This window comes from Panthera pardus, unplaced genomic scaffold, assembly GCF_024362965.1.
Source record: "Panthera pardus isolate Hobbes unplaced genomic scaffold, ASM2436296v1 HiC_scaffold_15, whole genome shotgun sequence".
NCBI lineage: Eukaryota > Metazoa > Chordata > Mammalia > Carnivora > Felidae > Panthera > Panthera pardus.
This window is the reverse complement of record NW_026526710.1, coordinates 66,948,674-66,975,465: the sequence shown is the minus strand read 5'-3', so window position 1 is coordinate 66,975,465 and position 26,792 is coordinate 66,948,674. Positions and strand designations below refer to the sequence as shown.

The 26,792-nt window shown below is 36.4% G+C and overlaps 1 protein-coding gene across 4 annotated transcripts in view; it reads right to left on the bottom strand.

Annotated features, from left to right (window-relative positions):
* Nucleotides 1-26,792, bottom strand: part of DCC (DCC netrin 1 receptor) — a 1,128,596-nt gene that overhangs the window by 121,833 nt on the left and 979,971 nt on the right. For all 4 annotated transcript variants that reach the window (XM_053902733.1, XM_019464025.2, XM_019464024.2 and 1 more), the window contains exon 16: nucleotides 5,239-5,334. In XM_053902733.1, the coding sequence (XP_053758708.1) occupies nucleotides 5,239-5,334 (96 nt within the window). The remainder of the gene's footprint in view (nucleotides 1-5,238; nucleotides 5,335-26,792) is intronic.

The following is a 26,792-nucleotide window of genomic DNA, read 5'->3' as shown; positions in this document are numbered from 1 at the left end:
ACTCATTTCCTTACAGTGGTTTTATCAACTCCACTTTTGGTGGTCACTTCTAGTTATATGTTTTAAAAGTTCATTTTTTCTTGGAGTGTTGCACGTTGCTTCTTAAAATGTTTAGCATAGAACTTAACAGTTTTATAAATACACAGATAAAATAACAAGATCCAAAGGAGCATTTGGTTTATTTCCTGCCGTAAAGGAAATAAATGCCTATCTAATACCTGTTTGCTTATGTTTGTTTATTTTTCTCCCTTTCTAACTTGATTTGGTTTCCCTAACGCTTTCATTACTGCTTAGCTTATATCTGCATAAGTATTGTTTAAGCAAGAAACAAACAATAAAGACCAAAGGACCCTGCAGTCCTTAGCACTCTGTCTATGGCTATGATTGCATAAAACTAAACTGGCCAAGTCCATGGTCCACATGGTCCAATGATATGTTTGATAACTAGGTTTCTTGTAGCACTTGGTACAGCAGGTTTTCTCAGATCGAAATCCTTAAAGAAAGCATGGAAGTGTCCGTTTTACCCACATTCTCACAGAGTAATTAGATAAGTTTTTAGACTTTTAAGGCATACCTAGATTCTATATTACTTGTTCCAAAGTGTCAGGTTCCACGGAAAGACTTTATGTTATTGACGGGGAGACAGAACGAACTGTGTGAGATACACACATGCTTTGATCCATTAACATAATCAGAACCTGCATAATGCTGTGTGTGGTTTTATAAAATCCTCTAGAAAAATGTTGTACTCTTTTTACGCTGGGGGTATCAGAATCAGAGGAGCTTATTTTCTGACTGTAGTAAGGGTCCAATTTTGAGTCTTTGATTTTATACCTAGGACTTTTACATTTTTGAAATTTCACCTTTAAATCTTGTAATATTGTATTCTCACTAAGAAAAAAGAGCCTTCAGGCTGGGCCTATGATGACCTGGTAAAATGTGGAATATCTGAAGCAGTATACATACAGAGCTTATATTTTTAAATAGCCTAGTTCCAAGCACAGCAGCTGCTGGCTGGTTTTGTTGATTACTTCACTTTGTCCACTGTATTTCAAATGCCTATCCCCTACTCATTGCTCTGTTTTCCAATGAATTATTTAGTAGTTTACTGGGCTGTGGTCTTTGGAGCAAAATATAAAACCCGAAAACAAAAACAGAACAAAAGGAAAGGGGAAAAAAAAAGAGAAAGAGAGAGAAAGAAAAATGTGTGTTTAAAATTTAATGACAGAGCCCAGGCTTTCCATATTTCCTTTGATGTGTCTTTTTATTAAGGGCTCCTTTAAACCCAAATGGATTTATGAAATGATGAAAGGGGAGCTGAAGAGTATCAAGGAGGATCCTGATCAGTCATCAGGTTGGTGCCCTGGTGGCAGGTGTTTTGGCCAAACTGAGGCTGGTGCTGCCTCACTTGTTTCTATTCTTAGCCGACTTTCCAAGAAGAAGGTTATACACACAGGAAGACTGCTCTGAATCACAAACTTCTTTGTTGACCGACTGATATAATGTGTTATACCTGATTTGTTGTTTCTTTGCTTAATCTGGCTCTTAAACCTATATGAATAATAATAATCTTCCACAGGTGCCATATATGAGGTTTTGAAAAGTAGCAATTCTACTAAAAGAAATGTTAGCATTCAGCCTGGCTGTTTTTGGATTGTAGAATACTATATTTTTCATGACTTGTGGAGTTTCTTGGAGTCTCAGTTCCAGAATGCGTTCCCTAAATTTCAAGTAATGTTGTTTATTGGAATTTATCTATGGACTTACATAATTTAAGAATTTCTATCTCTGGCCAAGTTTTTCTTGACTTTTTTAAGGCAATTTGTTTTCAGGCATGGCTTGTCACTTATCTCCTTTAAGTTGCAAATTTGTACCATCAAATACAAGAGCCACTAATTACATGGGCAATTTAAGTTTGAATTAATTAAAATTAAATACAATTAAAAAATCACTTCTGTTGCACTAGCCAATTTTAAGTGTTCCATGGCCATAGAAGCCAATCTATCATCTTGGATAGTATAGGTATGGAAATTTTCCAATAAAGCAGAATGTTCTAGTGGATGGCAAGCCCTACACTAAACACATAAATGCCACATACACTGCTAATTTTCTTTCTCTCAGGAGAGAAACTGCTTGAGTAGTTAAGTTAAAAATATTCTTTTGTTGCTGAACAACTTTTTCCGGTTTTCAGGTGCCTTATATGCTACTGATTTGCAGTGGTTATATTCAAGAGTAAAAACTAAATAAATCAAAAATTAAAAGGGCAAAACATAGCCTCAAAACTTTTGCTAAAAAGAGAAGCCTATTTGGTTCCTAATAGATGTTTTGGTAAGAGTTCATGAATTTTTGGCTAACACGCCAAAGTTCAAAGCAAGCTTTGAAAATAATAACATAATTTTGCATCTGGATTGTACTTCATTCAGACATTGATGAAACAGTTGAGAATAAACAAGTTCAAACGACACACCTCTTTATTCCTTTGCCCTCTTCCCTTATCCAGGCCCAAAATGTCTTGTTCTTGCAACAATAAGAAATAAAAAGCTCTACTGAAAACTAAAAACTCTTCACATACCCATTTGAAACTTTCCTCAGCTCTAATACTAATATATTCAGGATGAAATGAGGCTCCAGAGTGTGCCAACATCTAAGAGCATATACTTGTAGAAAGCACCATGGCCTGATACTTACTCCAGCCTGATGCATTTATTGCCTGTGATTTTTTACTTACTTTATGCTGTCCTCTTCCAAGTCTTCCCAAGGGAATACTTGGGAGAAGCTCAAAGACAGAGAATGTCTTCTCTGTGGCATTATGACACATTTATTGACAGAATTTCTCCCAGAGCCTTAACCTTTGATTCCATTTATTTGTCCTTTGTTCTCCATGATGTGGGGAAACACAATAAGTCTGCCACATCCAAGAAAATTGTATACTTTTCCTCTGGAAAGAACTGGTTTTATTCATTCCTCTTCAACCCCTTACTGACTCTGCTTCATTTAGAAAATGCCTCACACAATTTCTAAGTTTTGGTATCCATTTACTTCCCAGATCCATTAGGATTAGAGTCCAATCAGGAAAAAAAATAGTCTTATGGATCACTGGTATTTTAGAAACCACTCTGGGAATGCCATATGCTGAGGATTAAACAATGACAATAAATGTGAAGGCAGAAGTTAATGTCCCAAATGGTTCTTTTTGAGCAACTTATCTTCAGTTTATCTAAACTCTATTTTTACTACTACTACTACTACTTTCTGCTCAAAAATTGATTTTTTGGGGGGTGGTCATCTAAGTGTCCCTTCTTTGTGGGCTCTACTTTTGATACGAAAATAGTTTGAAACGACTAGTGACAGTATAATTTGTGTGGCCTGACCACAAGCTCAAAGTCCTGTTGATGAGCCGGTGCTCAACATCTTTCACCAGAGGCAGGAAAAAGATGGACTAAAAAAAAAATTATGGGAAGGACAAGTACAGCTAAAGTAGCTCGTTATTTCCCAAAGAGTCCTGCTGCTGGCAGAATAAGAACATAAGGGGAAATGAAAATTCTAGATACCTCCATCACATTATGTTTCCATTCTGGACCTCCACATGCTTCATCTCTCTGTGTTTAGAGATCGTATGTTTGACAGTAAAGATTCTCTAAGGTAATACTTCTTATGTGCCCTTCTGGGGAGACATGAGTCCCTTGGGTAACACAATGAGAGACCTAAACGGTCTCCCCAGATAAATGAATCTATTGACACATACCCCAAATTTTGCATACCACGTTAGGCAGGTCATAGACCTTGAAAGATTCAAGGAGGCTGTGGAATAACAACTTTGCCTTACAAGAAAATCTGGTTGAAATCAATAAAGTGATGGTATATTCTGGGAACCATCATATGAATTCATTTTACAACTGTGTATTCTTAAGATAGTCTATGAAAGGAGATCGTGAGTTTGGAAAATAAACTGTACAAAGTTTACATACATTTAGGGGGTAGCAAAGAATCCCACTATTTATTCTATTTTGATTTATTTCTCCTTGTCAGGAGGCATCTAGTAATTTTCCACGTCCTCCAGTTCTTGCTATGAAATCCTGCTCTCAGATCCTTTATTCTCATTAAGGTGAAGATAGCTGATGAGTTAAATGAGGTCTGAGGCTCGTGAGTTTTGAAAGGGGGCAGGATCGAAGTGTTCATTAAAAAGATGGACCTCTTGAGTTTTACTTTCAGATTTTAGACATAAGGCTCTTGGAGGTGCTTGTGTGACTTTCTAGTGACTCTGAACAGCTCCCCCCAGAATCTAGTGATTCTGAACAGAATAAGGGGGTGCTTAATTCTATTTTTTTAAAGCAGGTTTCATGTCCAACATGGAGCCCAATGTGGGGCTTGAACTTACAACCCTGAGATCAAGACATGAGCTGAGATCAAGAGTTGGACACTTAACCCACTGAGCCACCCCGGTGCCTTGTACTTATTCTATTTTTGAGTAAGTCCAGCCTTACTCCACAAATAGTCTCCATAAATGTCCTGGATCTCACTCCTTTCTGAGTTCCCTGGGCTCTTTTTCTCTTGTGTGCTGCCTTTACACTCCAACTCACATAAGAATTCCTAGAGGTGTTAAACCTCAGAAGCAGCAAGTACTTCCAATGTCATGATGCTCTGGGCACTGTTAGAGTGACCTGTAGTTCCTGGTTCAGGGAAAGGCCACCTGTATGACTCAGCCTAGTCCAAACCAGTCCCAGGAGGTCAGTCCTTCCTTGTCATATTAGCTTGAAGGATCCTCTGTAGAGAAGCATGTGGCCATCTGGGCATTTGGTGGCTTTTATGTGGAAACTTTCCTGCCTAAATTGTGCTGATCTGCAAGATGAAACAAAATGCTCAGGAGAATGAAGAGTGGTATTGGGGAATCAAAGTATGAGCTATTGAAGAAGACAGAGAAGAAGAGATCCCTATTCTCGAAGTCCACATACTAATTTATAGACTGACTTCCTCTCAATTTTGAAAACCAAGAAAATAATGAAATATGTGTGTGTCTATGTGTATACATGTATATCCAGACACACAGACACACACACACACACACACACACACACACACACACATACATACTCATAAGGCTCAGAACATGACTACATACATTTTGGTTTTTTTCTTTGTATTTTGTTTTATTTTGCTTTAGGCGTTTGGTTTTGTTTTTGCCACCACAACTCAAACACTGACTACCTTGTCACGAGAGGATTAACTATTTTAGCTTACCTGTTATAGATCTGGTGGTGGCACTTTCATAAAGAGGAACTCCTTCTCCTGCATTGTTAAAAGCTTTTAGGGAGATGACATAATGGGAACTTGACTCTGAAGAAAAACAGAAAGAAAATAAACATGTTGATTTATTTAGTGTACTGAAATATCCAGGATAAACATTTTCCCCCAATACAATTTAATATGATCTATTAAGTAAATTGTTGCTTAAAAATGAGTGAGTTTGCTTCTGGGAACTAGGTGGCAGTGGTGACAATACAGTTTTTGATCTTCCTGAATCTCCACAAAAAAAGAGACTGAATGGGGGTGCCTGGGTGGTTCAGTCAATTAAGCATCTGATTTCTGCTTAGATCATGATCTCACGTTTCATGAGTTTGAGCCCCACATCCGGCTTTGTGCTGACAGCTCAGAGCGTGAAGCCTGCTTTGGATTCTGTGTCTCCCTCTCTCTGCTCTCTCTCTCTCTCTCTCTCTCTCTCTCTCTCTCTCTCTCTCTCTCTCAAAAATAAATAAACATAAGAAAAAGAGAGAGAGAGACTGAATGACTAGATAGAAAACCAAAAGCATCTGGATAATTACAGCAAAAGTAGGTGATATGCTGTATATACTCTCAAACTCTGAAATACAACTGGATGTGGACAAACCACTACCAACCTTAGGACTTGCATGTTATCAGCAGCTATGTAGGAGAAATCAGAGGGAAGCATCAAACCTGAAAACAGGGTAATTCTAAAATAACCATCACCTAATGCTAGAAAATGCAGAAGACCAATCTGATAACATAACCAATCTGATAACCAATCTGAGTAAATACAAATACTCAAAAGTAGCTTGGAATATCTCCTCTCCAGAACAGGACTTATGCTGGAGACAAAGTACTGGGTACAGAGTTACAATCTGAGCAGACAGAAGTAACAGAAATGAAAGGGAAGAGAAAGTCTAGATAAAAGTAGGGGAGAGGAATAATCATGAAAACTTAGAAAGCAAGTTGCCATACAGTTTTCAGTGTGTATCAGGGGTTGGCCAACTTGTCTCATAAAGGGCCCAGATAGCAAATTTTTAGCTTTACAGATCGCATTGTCTCTGTCATGTATTCACCTGTGTTTGTTTGGTTGGTTGGTTGTTTACAACTCTTCAAAAATGTAAAAACCATTGTTAGTTCAGTGGGGTCCAAACAAAAATAGGACCTGGGCCAGATGTGACCTACAGGCTCCAATTTACAGAGTCCTGAGCTCTGGCCCAATGAAAGCAACAGAAGAAGGAGCTGTGTGGATTTAGAAAAGCACATTAAACAGGAACATAGGGAACATAGGGAAACAGGTCACATGAAAGCAAGCAAGCAACAAAAGTCTGTTGAGGTTAAATGCCTTACAAAATAAAATGAGGAGAATGCCACTTCTATAGACAAGCACACTCCCAAAAAGGGATTGAAAATACACAAGGAAAGTAGGTCACACCTGTGATTGACTATTTCAAAATGAGCTAAACCACATTAAGAAAATTAGATGCCAGATATTCAAGAGTAACATAAATTAGAATTAGAAAAAAAATAGAAGTGAGGTGGCATAACTCAAGAAAGAATAGGTAAGTAAAAACACAATTTTCAAAATAAAGCGTGACTGATGAACAAACAAGCTCAAGGAAAAACAAACACAAAACAAAAAGAAACGAAGAGAGAGTAAAATAGAATTCAGGAGAGAGTGATGCACAGAAGGAAGTTCTAACTGATGAGTAATGCAGTTCTAACTGATGAAAAAGAAAACCAAAGAAAGACAATGGAGCAAATACAAAAGAGTGGAATTCAAGAAATGTTTGGGGAGTTAAAAAAAATCTTTTAGGCATCTGGACAGAAAGAATACATGACCTATCAGAGGACAATTAAATTATGATCAGACTTTTGCACAGTCCCATTTTATGCCAGAGGGAATTGAAGTAATTTAGTTGAGATATTCAAGGTAATAAAATGTAATTCAAGGATTTTATAGTTAGCAAAAGTTAACTTTAAACATGATGGCACACCCAAGCTGGTATCAACATATATGCAACCAGGGAATGTTGCTTCCTTGATCCTGAGAGCTACTAGAAAATGAGCTTTCGACATCCTAAATGACCAAGGGAGATGCAACCCAATAGTTAACTGGTGAACGACAAATGCTAGGAACGAAGACGAGGTGAGAGTTAAAAGGAGAAGATTTTATTTTTGTAATGGCTACATGTTCTGACACTGTAGCTAGTCTATAATCATAAGTCAAAAATAAGAGAGAATAGGGGTACTGTATGCAAAAATAAATGTTTTGATAATTATTATTCCTGATGATACCATTATTCTTGTTAAGCTGAGACTAATGCAATATTGGATAAAGCAAATGAATAATCATGAGAAATTATAATCCTATCATCCCGTGTCCTTAAGAACCAGAAAATTAGTGTGGATTAAAGGACACACTGATGTAAAATAGAAGAAGTATATAAAGTCTTATGTTTCTAAAATTTAATTGGAAAAACTCAGTTTAAACTCAAAAGGCATTTTCTCTCTGTTGTAGTTCTACCCACTGAAGAAGTCTAGAGATATTGTCAGTAGGGGTGCTTGTTAGCACCCCTAATGTCCCGATTAGGATTTTGAGAAAAATACTTTTTTGCACTTCAAGAAACAAGGGGTCCTTGAAAACCTGGTTGATTCCTGGACTGAGGTAGGATGCATATCAATTAAGCCTGAAACATGTTGATGTAACCAAATAGGAAGCAACCAAAGACTAATAGGCTCATGTCAAATGGATTCAGGAATCAAATTGAAGAGCCTCCAGCAGACCAAAGATGAAGACAATCTGAGATTCAATAAAGGTAAGAGTTTCAGTGAATTGAAACCCAGCAAATACATGTGAATGTATGAATTCATAAAGATATTTTAAAAAATAACAAAAGTGGGGCACCTCAGTCGGTTAAGCATCTGACTCTTGGTTTCGGCTCATGTCACGATCTCATAGTTCATGAGCTTGAGCCCCCTGACAGGCTCTGTGCTGACTTTGCAGAGCTTGCTTGGAATTTTCTCTCTCTCCCTTTCTCTCTGCATCTCCCCTGCATGTGCACGCTCTCTCTCTCTCTCATAATAAATCAACTTAAATAAATAAATAATAAATAATAAAAGTTGGTGACTTCTGAGGTTGACAGAGAACCAAATTGTTGTCTTGAAAATTAGGTAAAGGATCAAATATTATGTGTTTCTTAAATAAACTCTATGACTGTGTAACCAACAGAGTGTGAGGGGAAGCATCCACTTATAATCTCATTCCAACTAACAAGTAAAAACCCAATGATGGAATTCAAATATTACTATTTTGCAGCTCTAATGAACAAAAGGATATGGGCATTAAGTATTTGTGATGGCTAAGATAAAATACAGATATCTAGGCACTATGTATCTCCGAATAAAAGAACTCCCTCCCTCTAGAGTCTTGCCAAAGGATGGAATCTACTCAGTCTGATCAAACCTCTAGATTCAAATGCCAGTTTGCAGGAATAGAGCAAAGAAACAGTTTAAGTCTAACTAATGATAATTCACTAAGCTATATATTTGTTGCATGTAGTTTTCTTTATCTGTCTTTTATTTAACGATTAAAAAAAGCTTTAAAAATGAGTGAATTTAGGGGCACCCAGGTGATTCATTCAGTTGAGTGTCTGACTCTTGGTTTCGGCTCAGATCATCATCTCATGGTTTGGTTCCTGAGTTTGAGCCCTGCATTGGGCTCTCGGCTGACAGAGGAGAGCCTGCTTGAGGTTCTATCTCTCTCCCTCTCTCTCTGCCCTTTCCCAGCTCATGTTCTCTCTCAAGATAAATAAACATTTTAAAAAAATAAGTGAATTTATCTCTGACAGTGTTCTTTGAAAATTGATTAGATGACTTTTTCTTCATGAAATTTTATGTAACCTAAATATTAGCATTCAAGATATTGACATTCCAAACCACAATGAGCCACAATATAGCAAGAGGAATAGAATAAAATTATGTTTAATGTAGTCAAAAGTCTTCAATTAAGTGAATTGCTTCCCCTACAAAAGAGGATATTTATTTATTAATTTTTGCTGTGAACCTAGTTTACTAATAAGAAAGTAATCGGTCAACAGTGATAAATACTCTTGGAGATACAAGATTATTTACAAAAGATAGACTTCTGTTGTCAGTTTGCAACCATAATTCTGGGCAGAGAAAACAATGAACAATGAAAGATTGCATAAAATTAAGCAGTACAGTATATGACACTACTTGTGAACGCTATGTGAGTTTAGAGGACTGGAAAATTAGTGATGGACTGGGTCATCAAAGACTTCTTGGCAGATAATGGACTTGGAACTAGGGCTTGAGGATATGGGTAGGATTTAGAGATAGAAGGATAATAGAAAATAGAAAAAAATCTCAGGAAAAAGGCGTATGTTAAAAATGCAGTTAGATGTGTCAGCAAAAATACTTTTCTAGTAGGAAAAGCATCCTTTATGGTTATTGAAATGGAGACGACATCTGATTTCATACACATGACTTATCTGCACAATTACAATGTAAACAATTACATTATGTTCAAACCCTATATAATTGCCTTTTTGTGGGTAAAATTGCATTTGGTTTTACATTATACACATATAGTATATATTTGCATTTATCTATGTATTTATCAAGGGAGTGAGGAAGAGGTTAACAATTCCAAAACTCATGTGCTTGGGAATTAGGGTTTTGATTCTTGTTTGGTTTGGCTTGGTTTGACTTTTTAAATCTGAGGGAGAGAGAAAAGGAGAAAGGCAGAGAGAGGAGAGAGAGAGAGAGAGATTTAGTCACAAGGTGTGAGATACAATAGGGCAGAGAGGATGCTTGACAGTAATACATCTAAGTAATTCACCTAAGGAATGGAGCCACCACTCTAAGCTGTTATTAGCATGTGGAAGGCAGTCTTCTAGCCTATCAGCGTATGAAAGGTAGGCCACAAATCTATAAACTCAGATTCCTATATATACAACTACATGCAAATCTACACCTATTCATGGAAAAATAAATGATGAAGTCTGGGCTTCCTTAGTTAACATGTCAACCATAAGATCAACAGCAACAAAGTAGAAACTATACTAAGGAAGTAAGGAGTGTGAAATAAAACAATAAAGCAAATCTCATTTATGCAAAGTGATTAGGTATGATTGTTTTATGTTGACTTCTCCATTTGGAATTCAGAGTGAAGGCTGTCTGACTTGATCAGAGGCTGTTCACTTCCTGCTCAGAGTTAACAGCTGAAGCTGTTAGCATGGTTTTTGGGACATTGCATTCATGCCTTCACCTCTCGGTCCCCACCTCCCAACTACCCAGTTTATACCTCCTTAGAAAACATACTCCGAAAGCCTCCATAGCTTTTGGGCACCATTGGCTTTCTGCCTTTTGGAGTGCATATGATGTCTCATTTAAGAGAAAAAAATGCATCTTACTTGGTTCATTCTCAAGTTTACTGGTTTGGATTTTTATCTCAATCTGAATTATAACAATACCAGTACCTCATCTAGCTGCTATCTGGCTTTTGAGCAGTACTCATCATTTCTTAACCTCCCCCATAGTAAATGTGACATAACTGTCATTTCAATACTGACACTTGCTTACAAGTCTCTGGTAATCTGAGTAATGGCAACTTCACCACTTAATGTCTAGCCATGGATATGCCAGCAAAGAGTCTGAACTTTTATAATTTCCTAGCTGTTGGATTAATGAATTACAAAATTGCCAATTTCCACAGATCCCAGCTATGCTGTGCACATCCTAGGGGATAGCTAGCTTAAATTTAAGTAAAATGTGGTAATGGCTTAGTCTTGGGAGAGGTAAACAGATTTGCAATGGAGTTGTCACTGGCATAAGAATATAGTTCAGAGCCAGCAGTCCTGGAGAGGATTTGGTCTGGTCTTTTCCTGTTTTCAGTTAGCAATTTAAGGACCAGGTAAGTTCACTGACTTTTATAAAGTAACATAGAGCTACCAAAGAAATAAAAGACCTAGGTCAACTCCACAATCCTTTTTGTCTACTTTTTTTCTTTTAATGAAAAAACCAATATTTCCTTTATTTTCCTCATATTCTACCTGCACATTTACATCTTTTGGACTGGCTCTGGTCTCTGTATAGTGCTTTTATGAAACTGCACCTGGATCTCCTCAGGATGCAATAGGAAATTTTCATGCCCCCACAAATCTTGATCCAAAACTGAATTAGCCTGAACACCAATAACAAAAATATTCAGTTATTGTTTAATAGTGGATAGTGGGATATAATGCCTTGATCCCCTTTTCCATTGTGATACTGGCATCTCCTTTGAGTTTGTGTTGAGGAGAAAAGATGCTGGGAGCAACAGAGAAGGGTTTTCTCCCCATGCAAAAGGAGAGTGCCATTTACTAGTGCACCACTAGAGGGCAATGTGGAGCTATTTTTCTGCACATGCTCAGAGCTCTTACACTTTAAAACCAGTAAATCACAAAAGAATTGCCTAGAATTGCTCCCTCTACAGAAGAATGAAATGAGTTAAACACATTTAATACCATAATGAATTGCAAATGAATTAACCATTAATTGTGGTCAGACCCCATTGTTAAGGAATACATTTAATGACAATTATGACAGCAAATTTATTTTTTGGCTTTATTGAAATGATGCAGATACATGGCTTGAAAATGTATCAGTTGCCTCTGGAAAATAAAGTACAGTAGTATTTTCTCATTTCAATTCACTTTGATCGAATCATACTAAAATAACTTGGATTTTGGTGGATACCCATGGGAATTATTTTTAATTATGGAAAATTTGAACGGTTACACAGATTTCAAATTGTTGATCAGATTTTTATCACTATTTGGCCAACTTTTCTTACAGAATACATTGGATTGGGAAAAAGAAGGCTGAAAAATACTTAATAACTCTTTGAGAATCTAAAACACATGGCTACTAACCAGTGTCTTCTTTGTGGCTTCAAAAAAAAAAAGTGAATAAATGCACATTTACTGATTGTAAGGGTTGTAAAGAAAAGGGATGGGTAATAGAGAGGATTCTTGGTTCTCCTTCCCTACACACTTGGTAGGTGAGAGACCCATTATTCTAAGACCTTTTGTTGAGGCCTTCCTGAAGGTAGTGAGATGAATGGCTCTCTGGGGCTGAGGGACTGAATCAAAAGATCTGTGGAAAGCTCCTCAGGGACTAAACCAAGATGCTGTACTTGGTAACAAAAGCCAGTGAGAAGAACATCATTATTTTTAATTAATATTTGGTGTGAATTAAATGCCACTGGCACATGCCAGATTGACAGGTTGCAGTCCTTCATTCATTATAGATTATGTACTTCATCAGTGGACCTATCCATGCCAAGTGCTTGTCGGGGCCCAGTCTTCATGTTCCTGCATCTTTTGCCCTCCCATTAGCACTGCCAACAAGTCAATTAGAGAAAATTAGAGTGGTAGCTGTTTTCCTAATGCAGAAGCCTGCTCATTGCCGTGAACCAGGCTACCACATGCATAGAGTACAGGCCACTGGATTGCTGTCAGATGGTAAATGTTATTGGACACCTTTGACCCCACTGGACTGGAACCATTTAATTAAGTATAATGGGTGTATAGCAAATAGAGCTGATTGCATTGATCTGTTAAAAGGATGAGTAATTCATATTCGAGAAAGATGCAATTTATATAATATATTCAATACTCAATTCTACTTCATTACATAAACTTCTTTGCAAATTTAATTAATAGCTAATCTAACCAGCACCCTTATGAAGATTTTGGTTTGTTTCATTTTGTTTTTCCTTTTCTAGTAACATTGTCCAAAGAATGGTCAGATTATACTATGACTTGCTTATTAACCAGTCTTGTAATACCAGATACTCAGCTAGTCTGTGTGAGTATTTGAGTCCAAAAAGAAGAGTTAAGAGAATTTTTTTTTTAACCTACCAAAGTCTATCACCAGGAAAGAAGTTAGGTAAAAACAAACTTTGTAGGAAATGTTTTCTTGCTTGGCAGATAGAAGATGCTTAACAAAAATTTGTTGAATTGATGAATGTATGAGACACAGCAAGGTTACATTACTTCATGAAGTCTAAACAGCAAGCCCTTAATCAATCTCAATGTAGAATTCAGATTTCTTGATTCCAACTTGCATTTTCTGATACTTGCAGGTTCATGAAAAACTAGTCCAAAGAGATTGTGCAACAATTTCCCTTCTCACTTGCAAATTCATATTCAATTATTCTTCATTCATTCATTTATTCATTTATGAATTATCACTGAGCATCTTCTGTGTTTAAGAGACAGTTTTAAGTTTTCTAGGTATACCCTAGAAAGATTATGGAAAGATGATGGAAAAAAAGCCCTTATTTGCATTGATGACTTTTCTTCTTTTTTCCCATTTTATTAAGAAGTAATTGATACATATTATTGTATAAATTGAAGCCATATAGCATGATGACATGACTTATACATATTGTGAAATGATTAACATATAGGTTCAGCTAACATCCATCTCATATATATACAAAAAAAAAAAGAAAAAAAGGAAAATAAAATCTCCTTGTGATGAGAGCTCTTAGGGTTTATTCTCTTAACGACTTTCCTGGATATCCTACAGCAGCCTTAGTTCTAGTCATCATGTGGTATGTAACATCCCTAGTACATATTTATCCTATAACTAGAAGTTTATACCTTTTGACCATCTTCTTCCAATGCCTCCTCCCCTACTCTTTTCCTATGGTGACCACAAGTCTGATCTCTTTTTTAAAATTTTTGTTTAACGTTTATTTATTTTTGAGAGAGAGAGAGAGAGAACGAGTGGGAGAGGGGCAGAAAGACAGAGAGAGGGATACACAGACTTGGAAGCAGGATCCAGGCTCTGAGCTGTCAGCACAGAGCCCAACGTGGGGCTCAAGCTCATGAATGGTGAGATCATGACCTGAGCCGAAGTTGGACGCTTATCCAACGGAGCCACCCAGGTGCCCCATCTTTTTCATGAGCTTTTTTTAAGGTTCCAAATATAAATGAGATCATACAATATTTGTCTTTGTCAGACTTCTTTCATCTAGCATGTCTCAAGGGCCATCCATGTTGTTGCAAATGGTAGAATTTCCTCATTTTTTATGGCTGAATAATAATATGGGCACTTAGATTATTTCCCTGTCTTGGCTATGGTAAATAATGCCATTATGAACATGGCAGGAGGGGGCAGTAAGTAATGCTATTACATAGATTGTTTTGAGTTAGCGTTTTCATTTCTTTTGGATCTATTCCAGAAGTAGGACTGCTGGATAATATGGTAATTCTATTTTTAATGTCTTGAAGATCCTCCATTCTGTTTTTCATTGTGGCTGTACAACTGACAGTCCTACCAACATTGCAGAAGTATTCCCTTCTCACCACATCCATGCCAGCATTTGGTATCTCTCGTCTTTCTGACACTGGCCATTTGAGGAATATTGTAATGAAGAAGCTGTGTTGGAAGCTTAAAAACCATCACAGTAAAGTGTTCTAGAATCAGAGAGGCTTTGCGGAGAAGACGACAGTCTTGCTGAATCTTCTGGTGACGAAAGGTTGAGAAGAAAGAGTGGGATAAACAAGTGCAAGCTCATAGTGGTTGTAGCATCACACACTCTAGGAGCAAAGCTTAAAGACAGCAACGGTTTCTTCTCTTCCTGGTACTAACATTTATTGGGTGCCTAATTAGATGCTTTCTTGACTGACCCACATCCCTTGTTTTATGTAATCTGTACCTTAATCCAGTGTCTGACATGTAGTAAGTACTCAATTAATATTTGTTGAATGGAAGAATAATTATCCCCCTTTTATAAGTATAGGGGAGAATTTTTAATTCCAAAGTTCAGCCTCTTACACTCTGCACTACTTGTCTTTTACAAGAAGAGGTGGCAGCTTGAACATTTTTTACACATTTTGAATTGGGCCGTTAGGGATATTAAATCCTTAGAACCATGTGGTCCAGAAAAGATGAAAAGAGGTTGAAAGTGGGTATACCTCAGACGCTACTGTAATTGTCCAGACAAAAATCACAAGGGCCTGGCCTGGAGTGGTTTAGTACAAATGAAGAGAAAAAAGATGGGTGTGAAGAATATACTTTGTAGCTGTGTTTGGAGGGGTAGTGGGGAAAGGGAAAAATCAAGAATGACTCCAAGATTTTGAGTCTGACAGTGAGATGAACTTATTGCTGTGACTAAGAAGTCAAGGAGGGAGAGAAAAATTGCTGTTTCTGTCTTGTTTGGTATAGGGAGGAAGTGGCATCACTGGTAAAACAGATTGGATTTGGTCTTCGTGTAAGAATTGTATATAAATAACCTGTGGTATGGTGAACTCTTACCTTAAGTCTTGGGAAAGCAGTGCATCTACTCCTCCAGATACTCTTCCAAATAACTGGTTTCCTATTTTTTCCCCACTGAATTAACTAGTTGTCTTGAGGTTAATTAGGCTCATACTAGAGATTATCTTCTTAGAGTTATTGGCTGGCTCTACCTTGGTGAATCATACCAAATTTATGCAGTATCTTGCATCACACTGAAGAAAAGCAAGCTGTTTCATGTATACAGTGCTTTGATTTTAAAAATATTTTTTTTAATCAAGTAGTCAGCAATATCCCAAAGTGGGTAGGGCAGGGGTAATCATTTCCATTTTAGAAATGGTGAGGCTGGCGTCCATTTGCTTTCATCTCAACCAGAGACGATACAGGTGGAGCTGCATGTCTTCCACGTGCTCAGGCGTGCTCCTCCATAGTGCTCGGGCAACGAGGTCTGAGGTTTTCTGTGACCATTCTGCAGGGCAACTTTCAGTCACCAACCAGAGCAGAATAAACATTTTTCACCTGCTCTAGTTAGCGAGATCTGCTTTGGCAGAGAGCACTCAGAGTTGGAGAGATGATGGAGCAAATGCTTAGGTTATGAAGCTCTACCAGCAGCTTACTAATGGAGGACTTAATGAAATAGTTTCTCAACAAAGCTTTACATTAGGAAATTTCCAGAGACAACATAGTCAAACACATAAAAGTTTTCTTCTTGGTGTTCATATTTCTTGAAGAAAAGAATGAAGTAGATAAAAGACAAGTAGTTAATATTGTATGACCACCTAAGGACTTAAAAAAACAAAAATACTGTTCACCTATTAGTTAATTCAAGGAAACAAATCATTACTTTGGTTTAAAAGTCAAACTGATTCCCTAGCATAAATAAAGAATAAAATACATTAAAGTTTTTTTTTGGTTAGGAACTGAAAGAGGAAGCGTATCTTTCCCTTTTACAAGTGCTTGCCATTCCTTCCTCTCTTCCTACTTCCTTTCTCCTTTTTCTTTACTTTCTGGGCTCATTCTCTTCTGACTCTCCTGATTCATTCCTTTGAGTTCCAAGGAAGGGTGAAGGGAATAAGGAAGTAGAAAAAAATAGAAAACAGAAGATATGAAGAGAAAGGCTGATAAGCATATGAATACACAGGTGCTGGGGAAAAAGAGTAGGTGTTACAATAATGCCTTGAGTCCTGGTTTGTGAGCATTTGGTGCAGGGGATACCAACCTACCATGCTCTATCATGCTTATCTTCACAGAACCCTAAGAGATGGATACAGTGATGTCCCCACTCTAGAGATGAGAAAGTTCAGGTTTAGTGATGGTCATAGAACTCATTAAGAAACAGTGCTTAAATTCAAAGCCAGGTCTGTCCTACTGTCCATGGGTCACTGCAGGATAAAGACTGAATAAGACAGGATGGGCAAGAGGCTCCAAATAGTTCGCACTCTCTTTGAAATGGAAAAGTAGAAATAAAGACACAACCAGAAGTAATTTTGGGACTTCACCATGCATCATTTTAAGTAGAGCCCAAATTAAAATTTTTACTTTTTAGTGAGGCACATCAATATCATATAAATACCATTTGATTTTCCCCTAACATGGTACACTAGCATATGTCATGGGGACTGTTATTTTATATTTTGATTTTGCTTTTTCATTCAATAAGTGTCTAAGACTGTGTGTGTGTGTGTGTGTGTGTGTGTGTGTGTGTGTGTGTCAAAGTAGCCTGCTCAATCTGTCAGGTTTTATATTCACTCAAGTTTCTGCCTTCATCTGGGTAATGTCTTTTGTTATCTGAATGCTGCCCTTTAATTACCCAGTATACCAAATAGATGATACTCAAACACTTAAGTGACATGCAGCCTACATGCATTAGTGAAGTATTTAGTTACAACCACAGTTATCACTTCTCCACGTACTGTTGCTTCTGGTTTCTTCATTATCTCAGACCAAGTGCCATTTAAGGTAACACACAAAGCACTATAAAACAGCATTGTCCAATAGCACTTTCTTTAATGATGTAACTGTTTCCTACCTATACTATCCAGGATGGTAGTTACCAGTCACATTTGGCTATTGAGCACTTAAAATGTAAGAGACTGAGGAACGGACTTTTCTCATTTTATTTAATTTTGATTAATTTCAGTTGAAAGAGTCATACATGGTTATTGCTTTCCATGTTGGACAATATACCTATGTAGTAGCTCTGTTTACCCTCCTCTCCAGTGGTGTTGCCATGGTTACCAGGGGCTTGTGGGCAATGTAAAGAGCAGATGGAGCAGATTCATCCTGAGCGCTCCTGCTGCTATTTTTCTCTTCAAATACAAAATAACACTACCTATACATACTCTGATTTTATAGTCTGGGCTGAACTTTAATTTAATAGGTTGCACACAAACATTACACTTAAAGGTAAGTATAAAGCGTTGTTTTGTATATGACTCAATATCTCATATACATCTTAATTAATTTCTACGCCCATGGTACTAAAATTACCATAACTAAGAAACTCTTAAGTCCTCATAATTTTCAGTTCTGTGCTCTAAAATTTGGACTTGTTGCTCATTTCGTTACATACTCAACTCAAGAAAATATGACTAGATGGAAAATAACTTTGTTAATAATAGAAAGGAACATTAAATTAATGATAATTCTAAGGTAACTGTAAAATTGAACTAATTTTTTAACCTCTTGCTTTAATAAAACATAAAGGAATAAAGTCAGAGTAACTAGGTAAGAATAAAGACCTGGTAAATATAATAACTACCAATGGTAAATGGTACAAGGAATGCAGCATTAGACCCTTTGATCACAAATAGAGTTTCTGACCTAAGTTCCCAAGAAAATCAACTAGTGTTTTAGTTACCCACTTGGATTGTCTTAGGGTGAGTGGGTAGGAGAGGGAAGGAAACAAATTAGACAAAATCAAATGGATTTACAATGAGCTGAGCCAAGAGTCAACTGAATGTCAGCATTAATGGTAATATTCAGTAGATAGATGGGAAAAGTAAAATAATGCTGTCACTATCAAGAAGGCAATGAAATAGGAAACGAAATAGACTCTTTAGTCCCAGCAAAATATATTAAATTATATTACTGATATAGAAATGGAGCATAATTGACAGTTTTATACATGATTGCTTTAAATGGACCTTGATTGTAATACAACTTCATGTTCGGAAAATTCTGAAAGATGGTAGGCAAAGGGAAATAGTGAGTAACAACCTATCCACTTGTGGGGAGACAAGCATGTGGTTAAGCTGCTTTCTTTGACATCTTGTTTAGTGACACCCAGGAAGAGGGTAACTATGTATAGGAGAACATTTAGACATGTAAACTCTAAAGGGGCTACAGACCTAGAACGCGGCTGGATAAAACCTTACTGAATTCACAGAGCCCCTAGCTTTCAGTGAGAACCACTGAACTCAGAGTTAAGGCTAAGGACAGAGTTCTTCCTTCTAGGTCAGATTTCACCCTAAAAAGTGAAATTCAGAGTGGTAAGCTCATGGCAGTCGGATTAGGCATACCTGAGTTTAAAATGAGTTTGATTACTTAAACGGTACATATTCTTGACCAATTTTCTAAGCTCCATTTTTGTTTTTTTAATCTGTAAATGTCAAGTGTAATATCTTTATTTTACATATGTATTATTGATACTGTATTTTAAAATTACTAGATACTGGTTTGACATTCAATCAATGGTGTTTGTTTCATTATTTTAACCTGTATTGATTGCCACCTCTTATAACTATTTATTATATATTTAATTAAAACTTTGTTCACGTTTTTTTGGGTCATAACTTTCTCTTTGATGCCTATTCTGTCTCTTAAAAGTCTGCAAGATCATCCTGATGGTATAGCTGTGAGCAAAAGCATTTCTATTTCACCGCTTCTAGGACTATGCAAAAACATTGAGAATAAAAACTAATCTGACTCTGTAGATTAAAAAAGAAACACAAGCATTCTTCCAGGACTGGTCACTTTCTCTCCTTCTGACACCCATCAGTGCCATTTCCTTTGAAAATCGTAGACTGGGATTATACTTCAGACAAGGTGGCCTAACCCTGAGGTGACTTATAAGGCAAGAGATATCTCTGGTCTTTGCTCCTGGATATTTGAATATACCATTTATGGGAGAAACAAAACTTAAAATAGAATGCAAGTACAAGAATAATCTCACCATTTTCAAGCTTTTCTTTATTCATCTGAAATATTGCTTTATAATTTATTGTTCATCTTATATATAAGATTTGGCCTTGAGTCACTGTTAATTGGTATATTAAATTATATCTTCCAATAAAATTTTCTATCAGTGAAGAAATTCAAGAGGACATGCTGTACTTTCTAAAAGAGATTTCAAAAGATACTTCTAAAAGACACTGTCAACATCAATATCACTATCTAAGTGTTTAAAATCCTAAGGAGTCACCCAGATAAGGAAGCACTCACTTCTTTCTATAAATTTGATTCTGTTGGTTAAACATCATAATATGCTGTGTACTCCTATCAATGCTACACAGCTAAAAGGAATATTCTCATTTTTATGTTATATTTATTTCAGCCTATTACATTTAGAAGTTTTTATGCATTGTGGAGAAGGCAAAGATCAAATCTAGAAAATTAATTTAGAAATATATATAGGTTTCTCATTAAACTGAGGGTTGATGGGGAGTGGGAGGGAGGGGAAAGTGGATGATGGGCACTGAGGAGGGTACCTGTTGGAATGAGCACTGGGTGTTGTATGGAAACCAGTTTGACAATAAATTTCATATTAAAAAAAAAGAAATAGATATAGGACTTGTTTAAATACTATTTCTCGATTTTGTCAAATATCAAAACTGTCTGGGTGTTTTGAAGACTACATAAATTTTAAAAAATTATAAAAATATAATAAAGAGTTCAGATTTCAAAAGATTGCTCTAATTATTTTGTTGTTCATGAATTTTACTTTATTAGGTATTACTTAAAATAGAAGGGACACCAACAAAGACTAAGATTTTTTTTTCCTTTGTGAGTATAAGCAATATTTCTTGTACTGTAATTATTATAAGATAATTTGACTAAAAGAAAAAATTAGTAAAGTAGGGAAGTAGAATTAGATATTTAATAACACAGTATTAGTTTGAAAGATGAATCAAGAAATATTTTTTAAAAAAGTATTTTTCAGTGATGAAGGTTAACATGTTGATGTCCTTTCTAGCATTCAAGATAACATATATTTAGGTATTAACTGTATATGTCACAGATATATTGTGTTAGTTAGGATACAACCAAGCTGTTATAATTAAGAAAGACCAAACTAGAGCAGTGCTGGTCATGTGACTTTGCCATCCTCTGTGACTTCCGTCTCTAATTCCTGGTCATCTTGTGGATAGCAAGAAAAAGAAAGGGGTCTGAGTACTCACATGTGCTCATGCATTCTGGGAGGGGACAAAGCCTGAGCATGGCAATGTCACATTTACTTCCTTCATTGGCCAGAACTTAGTCATGCAGCCATCCACAACTGTAAAGAAGGTCACACATGAAACTTATCTTTGGCTAGATGACAAAGTGTCTTGCTGAAGTCAAGTAGTTGGGTATATTGCTAAAGTTGCTGCCTTTGGATGAAATTAGAAGAGACAACCCATGGAAAGTTCTTTTCAAAAGAGAATAAGATAATTACCAGGATGATTCAGAACAGTGATAATTATTTATACATGCTCCCTCTTTTAATGCACACACATTTAATGCTCATCATAAGAGATGAGCACTCTGATTCATTCTGAAGGCAGGGGACATTTTTCTCTATTTTTATATCCTTAGTGCCCACCATAGTTTCTGGCATGTGGTAAGCACTTAAAAAGTGTTTGTTGAATGAAAAATTAATGGGTAAATGAAGAAATTTAAAGGTAAAAAATTGGTACTCAAAAAGATTAAATATCTTTGCCAAGGTCAAACCGCTTATATCTGGTAGACTCAGGATTCAACCCGAATCTATTTGAAGTTTTTCTCCTAAGCGATTCTCCTGTGAGAAAGTTCCTGTGATAAAACAAGCCATCTGCTTGAGAGAAGCTCTTCCTCCGTAAACTGAAATATAAAATCTGTAATGACTACAGCTTTGTCAGCAAAAGATTTGTTGTATTTCTTTTGTGGAATGTGAAAGATACTCATGTTGGTGTCATAAATTTCCTAAGCAATCACCCAGTGTTCTTTCAGCCTTTTTGATGTCAGGAAAGTCTGTGGTTGACTGATTTTCAAATGAATAATTCTAACAAGTAGGCTCATTTCTAATGTGCTGCATTTTTGCTTATGATTATAAATAGTAAGGTTAACACCTGATTAATGGCTGTTTTAACAAATGCTCAATACTAGAACACTCACATATTCCTGGTCTCATCCTTTACCCATCAACTATAATGATTTCTAACTGATCCCTTCAAAAACCATTAAATCTGGTAATGGACTAACTGGGCTCCCATCCATGGTTTTAAGTATTAATCCTCACTCGGGAAATGAAAAGTTTTCTGCTTTTTCTTTATCCTTGAAGGTAGAATTCAGAAAGAGTGCTGAATATTTAGCATAGGACAAAATTTCCAACAATGTGAGAAACATCATGATGAGGGTGTGTGTGTGTGTGTGTGTGTGTGTATGTGTGTGTGTGTACACATGTGGGGAGGGCTACAAAAGTGTTCAAAGACTATGTCTAACATTTACAAATTTGAAACTTATGAAGCAATGTATGTAGGAAAACAAGTTGGTAAATGTGATATCTGGATATCATCACATTATCAACACATATGAAAGAGTAAAAGACAATTTGAAAAAATACAAAAATATTTCCCCCCAAGTTATTTTTGCCTTATTAATGTGGAAATGTTTCATAAAAGTTGGGATTTTAGAATTCTCCAAGTTCCTTTGCATTTTGTAATATGGTATAGTAGGAAAAACCCTTAGTGTTTGTGATGGTTAATTTTATGTGTCAACTTGACTGGTCACAAGGTGCTCAGATTAAACATAATTTCTGGATGTGTGTGTGTGTGTGTGTGTGTGTGTGTGTGTGTGTGTGTGATATTAGCATTCAAACTGTTGGACTGAGCAAAACATATTACTCTCTGCAATGTGTGTGGGCATCATCCAATCCATTGAGTGCCTGAATAGAACAAAAGGTAGAGGAAAGAGGAATTCACTCCCCTTCTTTTTCCTGCCTCACTGGTTGAGTTAGGACATTTCAGTTCATCTTTTCTTACTCTTGGACTAGGATTTATGGCATTGGCTGCCCTGATTTTCAGGCCTTTGAAGATGGACTGAATTCTGTATCACTAGCTCGCCAACCTTCCTAGGTCTCTAGCTTGAGTGTATGTGTGTGTGTGTGTGTGTGTGTGTGTGTGTGTGTGTGTGTGTACGCATTATATATAATATACACCTCCTATTCATTCTGTTCCTCTAAAAAACTCTGACTAATGTAATGTTCTCCTTCTGTCCATTCTCCACTTTTTCTTCAATCAGAAAATCCATGAACATGTGCTGGGACAATGTTTTGGCAAAATAAAGATTACATTTCCCAGCCAAACTTGCAGTTATGTTCTCATGAGAAAATGGGGATGATTTTTCTCTAATTGTGAAAGCAGAAAAAGAAAAAAAAAGACTTTATAAAAATATATGGTAAGTGGTTTTACATACATTACTTTTTAATCCTCCAAATAATCTCAAGAAACTTGTGTTTTGCTTTTTTTTTATTTGGCAGTGTGGAAATTGAGGCTTACAAAAACTCTATTATTTGTCATTGCTCTTCTGGATACCATAAAAAGGACCAGATTCTAAATTAAGTCTCTGATTCCAAGTTTAGTATTCCTTCTATTCAGCCATAATTGGCAATATTGCTTCTCTCTTTGGCACTTGATATATGTTGATAGAATTGCTGATTTACAGCATTAAACTCTAAACACACAAATGCTCCAATAACTCTATCTAATTAGCTGAACAGACTTATCCAAGTAATTTTATTTTGCTGTTATTATAATGTTAATGATCTTGAACAATTTATTTATTATGATTTTTGTACCTCTAAATGTATCTCACTGATAACAACCAATTCTCATCTGTTCACTGACTCTTAGGGAATCAGGCAAAGCACTGGAGGCCCACACTTCCATATGAGGCAACTTATTTTCAGAGAAAATAAATTGTTCTACTGACAATTTACTATAGAAGTCATCACTGTTGAATTCAATATATTTTTTAAATAAAATACAAATTATATATATTCTCTCCATATTATGGGCAACTTTGGATAGCTGAGGTGGGAGACTTCAGTTGAGGAGAAAAAACACATAGAAGAGACAACGGACAAAGAAGCATAAAGAGACTTTGTGTGTGTGTATGTGAGGGAGAGAGACACACAAAAAGAGAAAGAGAGATAAGTTGGGCGGGGGGAAGTAGACTTTAAACTTCTGTAATATTCATGAAAAACAACAACAAAAAATGCCTGAAGAATTCATCAGGTACTAACTGCCTATGAAAAATGACAAGACTTCAGAAAATTACTCTAGAACTTCCGATGGATTGGCTCCACCTGCTAGGTACATTTCAAAGCTGTACTTGACTTTCACAAGATAGCTGTAGAAGATACTGAAGCTGATGTAATATGATAGCATAGTTAAGAAATGCTTTGAGTCAAGCCGTTTGAGTCCTGGTTCTGTCACTTACTTGCTAAGACATTTGGTGCAAGTCATTTAAGCTTTCTTTGCCTTATTAACCCATCTATAAGATGGTGTCAGTCAGAGCACTCTTCTTCAGGGATTATTGTTGAGGATCCAGTAAGGCAGGGCATATTTTATTGCTTGGAAGATATTAAGTGTTCAATAAATGCTATTCTTTGCCATTATTATGGGCTGTGCACGCCCTCTAGTCTTTGTAAGGCACATATTAAGTAAATTTCTTAAGATTTTAATATATAGCAATATAAACAATGTTTGTTTTATTGAACATTATTAGTATCAGTTTCCCTCTTGTTTTCTCCTCAAATACTATAAAAACTCAAAATAACTATAAAAACTACTATACAAACTTCATCAACTATAAAATATAGTTTACAGAAAATAATAGTCTTTGCATAAAAAAAGTTTCAAATGTTTATAGTAATAGCCTATTCAGAAAAGAGAAAAAAAATCTTAAACCAAATTTAATTCCTGAAGACACATGATACTTGTTTCAAAAATAACTTCATCCTCCACCACGCCACCGGGACCTATTTTCTCCTCCCACACTTGTTCTTCTGAAGACCAGGAGTGCTTGTTACGCTCATTTGACAGATTGAGGAAACCAGGACACAAAGTCTAAGTAACCTGACCAACAACAGAAAAAAATCACTGCAACGTATGCACTGGCATTTTGAAACTTAAAAACATTTCCCACTGTCATTCAGACAAGTAAAGGACCAAGAGAGAAATGGACATTTTCAACCTGTTATTGTCAAGAGATGGAATATCATACTACTTTTATAAAAATCTATAACTACTCGTTATAAAATATTCTTTAAATACATTTCACTTGACATTGACAATACATATGTCCATGCTTTTGGTTTCTGTATGTCATCAGACACATATCCCACAGTTGTCGTCAAAATAATAGCTTCTAAAAATTCACAGCAAGTTCAAATAATAAAAGATGGTGTGGCAATAATATCAGAGATTTGGAAAAAATAGAAAGTAACAATTAAGAACTGAATTGTTACTCACAATTGTGAGATAACATAGTAGTAAAGGACTTTAATAGGATTAAGGTCAAGCATAAGAAGAAAATCTTTCTGCCCCAATCCTACATCCTCTCCATAAATATAGATTTGTCTAGTAGTGTTCTCTGATTTCTGCTCAGAGATGACTAATTGATGTGTAATACTTGTGAATTAGATTACCATAAAGATAAGTCATTTACTTTCATTCTGGTGGGTATAATTCCTGGCTCTGCTTTTATTTATTTATTTAGAAATAATTTGATTTCTTTACTGTAAATACGCTTTGCTCTTAGCTTGGAAAAACCCCAAAACCAAACAAACAAAAACCCTCTGTGCAGTATTCATTGTATTCCATCCAAGTGTCTTTTCTGTCTCTTCTTGAAAAACAAAGGCCTTGGTAGACAGGAATAAATGCAAGGTTGGTATTCACTTCCTAATTTGCTTCCAGACATTAGCATAAGAGGTGTGGCTGACTAGCCAGAAGAACACAATTCCTTTGGATAATTGAGATAATATTCCCTTGACTGCAAAGTGAGAACCATCCTTCTTCTGCATCTAATGCCACCACCAAGAATCTTCTTACATGGTCATTTCCTGCTACTCTAATGCTTTCTTTTGCCAATGTTGCCTTTTGGGTTGAGCTCTTTCTTAACTTTTCATTATTATTATTATTATTTTTTTTTTTTTTTTTTTTTGAGACAGAGAGAGAGCATGAACGGGGGAGGGGCAGAGAGAGAGGGAGACACAGAATCGGAAGCAGGCTCCAGGCTCTGAGCCATCAGCCCAGAGCCTGACGCGGGGCTCGAACTCACGGACCGCGAGATCGTGACCTGAGCTGAAGTCAGACGCTTAACCGACTGAGCCACCCAGGCGCCCCTTTAATTATTATTATTAATATTGGTCATGCTGCTTTAGAAAGTAGATGGGACCTGATTCAGGACTTAAAAAAAAAAAGGAGGTTAAAAAAGAAGTTATTTTTATTATTGCTTTCCCAGGGCTGTTTTAACAATGTATATCAACTTGGTGGCTTAAGTTGAAAATCTATTCTCTCACGGTTCTGAAGGCTAGAGTCCAAATCACAGTGTCTTCAGGGCCACATGCCCTGGAGGCTCTAAAGGAAAATCCTTCCTTGCCTTTTCCAGCCTCTGGTGGCTCCCAGCATTCTTCCTGGCTACACTGTCCCAGTCTCTGTTTCTGTCTTCACACGATCTTCTCTTCCTCCCTCTGTGTGTCTCTTATAAGGATATGTCCTTGGATTTAGGGCCGTCCTAATAATCTGGGAGAATCTTATCCAGAGATCCTTAACTTAATTATATCTGCAAAAACCCCTTTTTCAGAGAAGGTGGAAAAAGCCCTTTTTCCAACTCACAGGTTCTGTGGTTTAGGAAGTGGACATATTTTTGGTGGGGCCTCTATTCAAACCATTATACTTTATAAAGAGGCATATCTAAAAAACCAGTGACTTCTAAAATGTCACTTGTCTGCTAATTGTTAAGAAAACTATGTT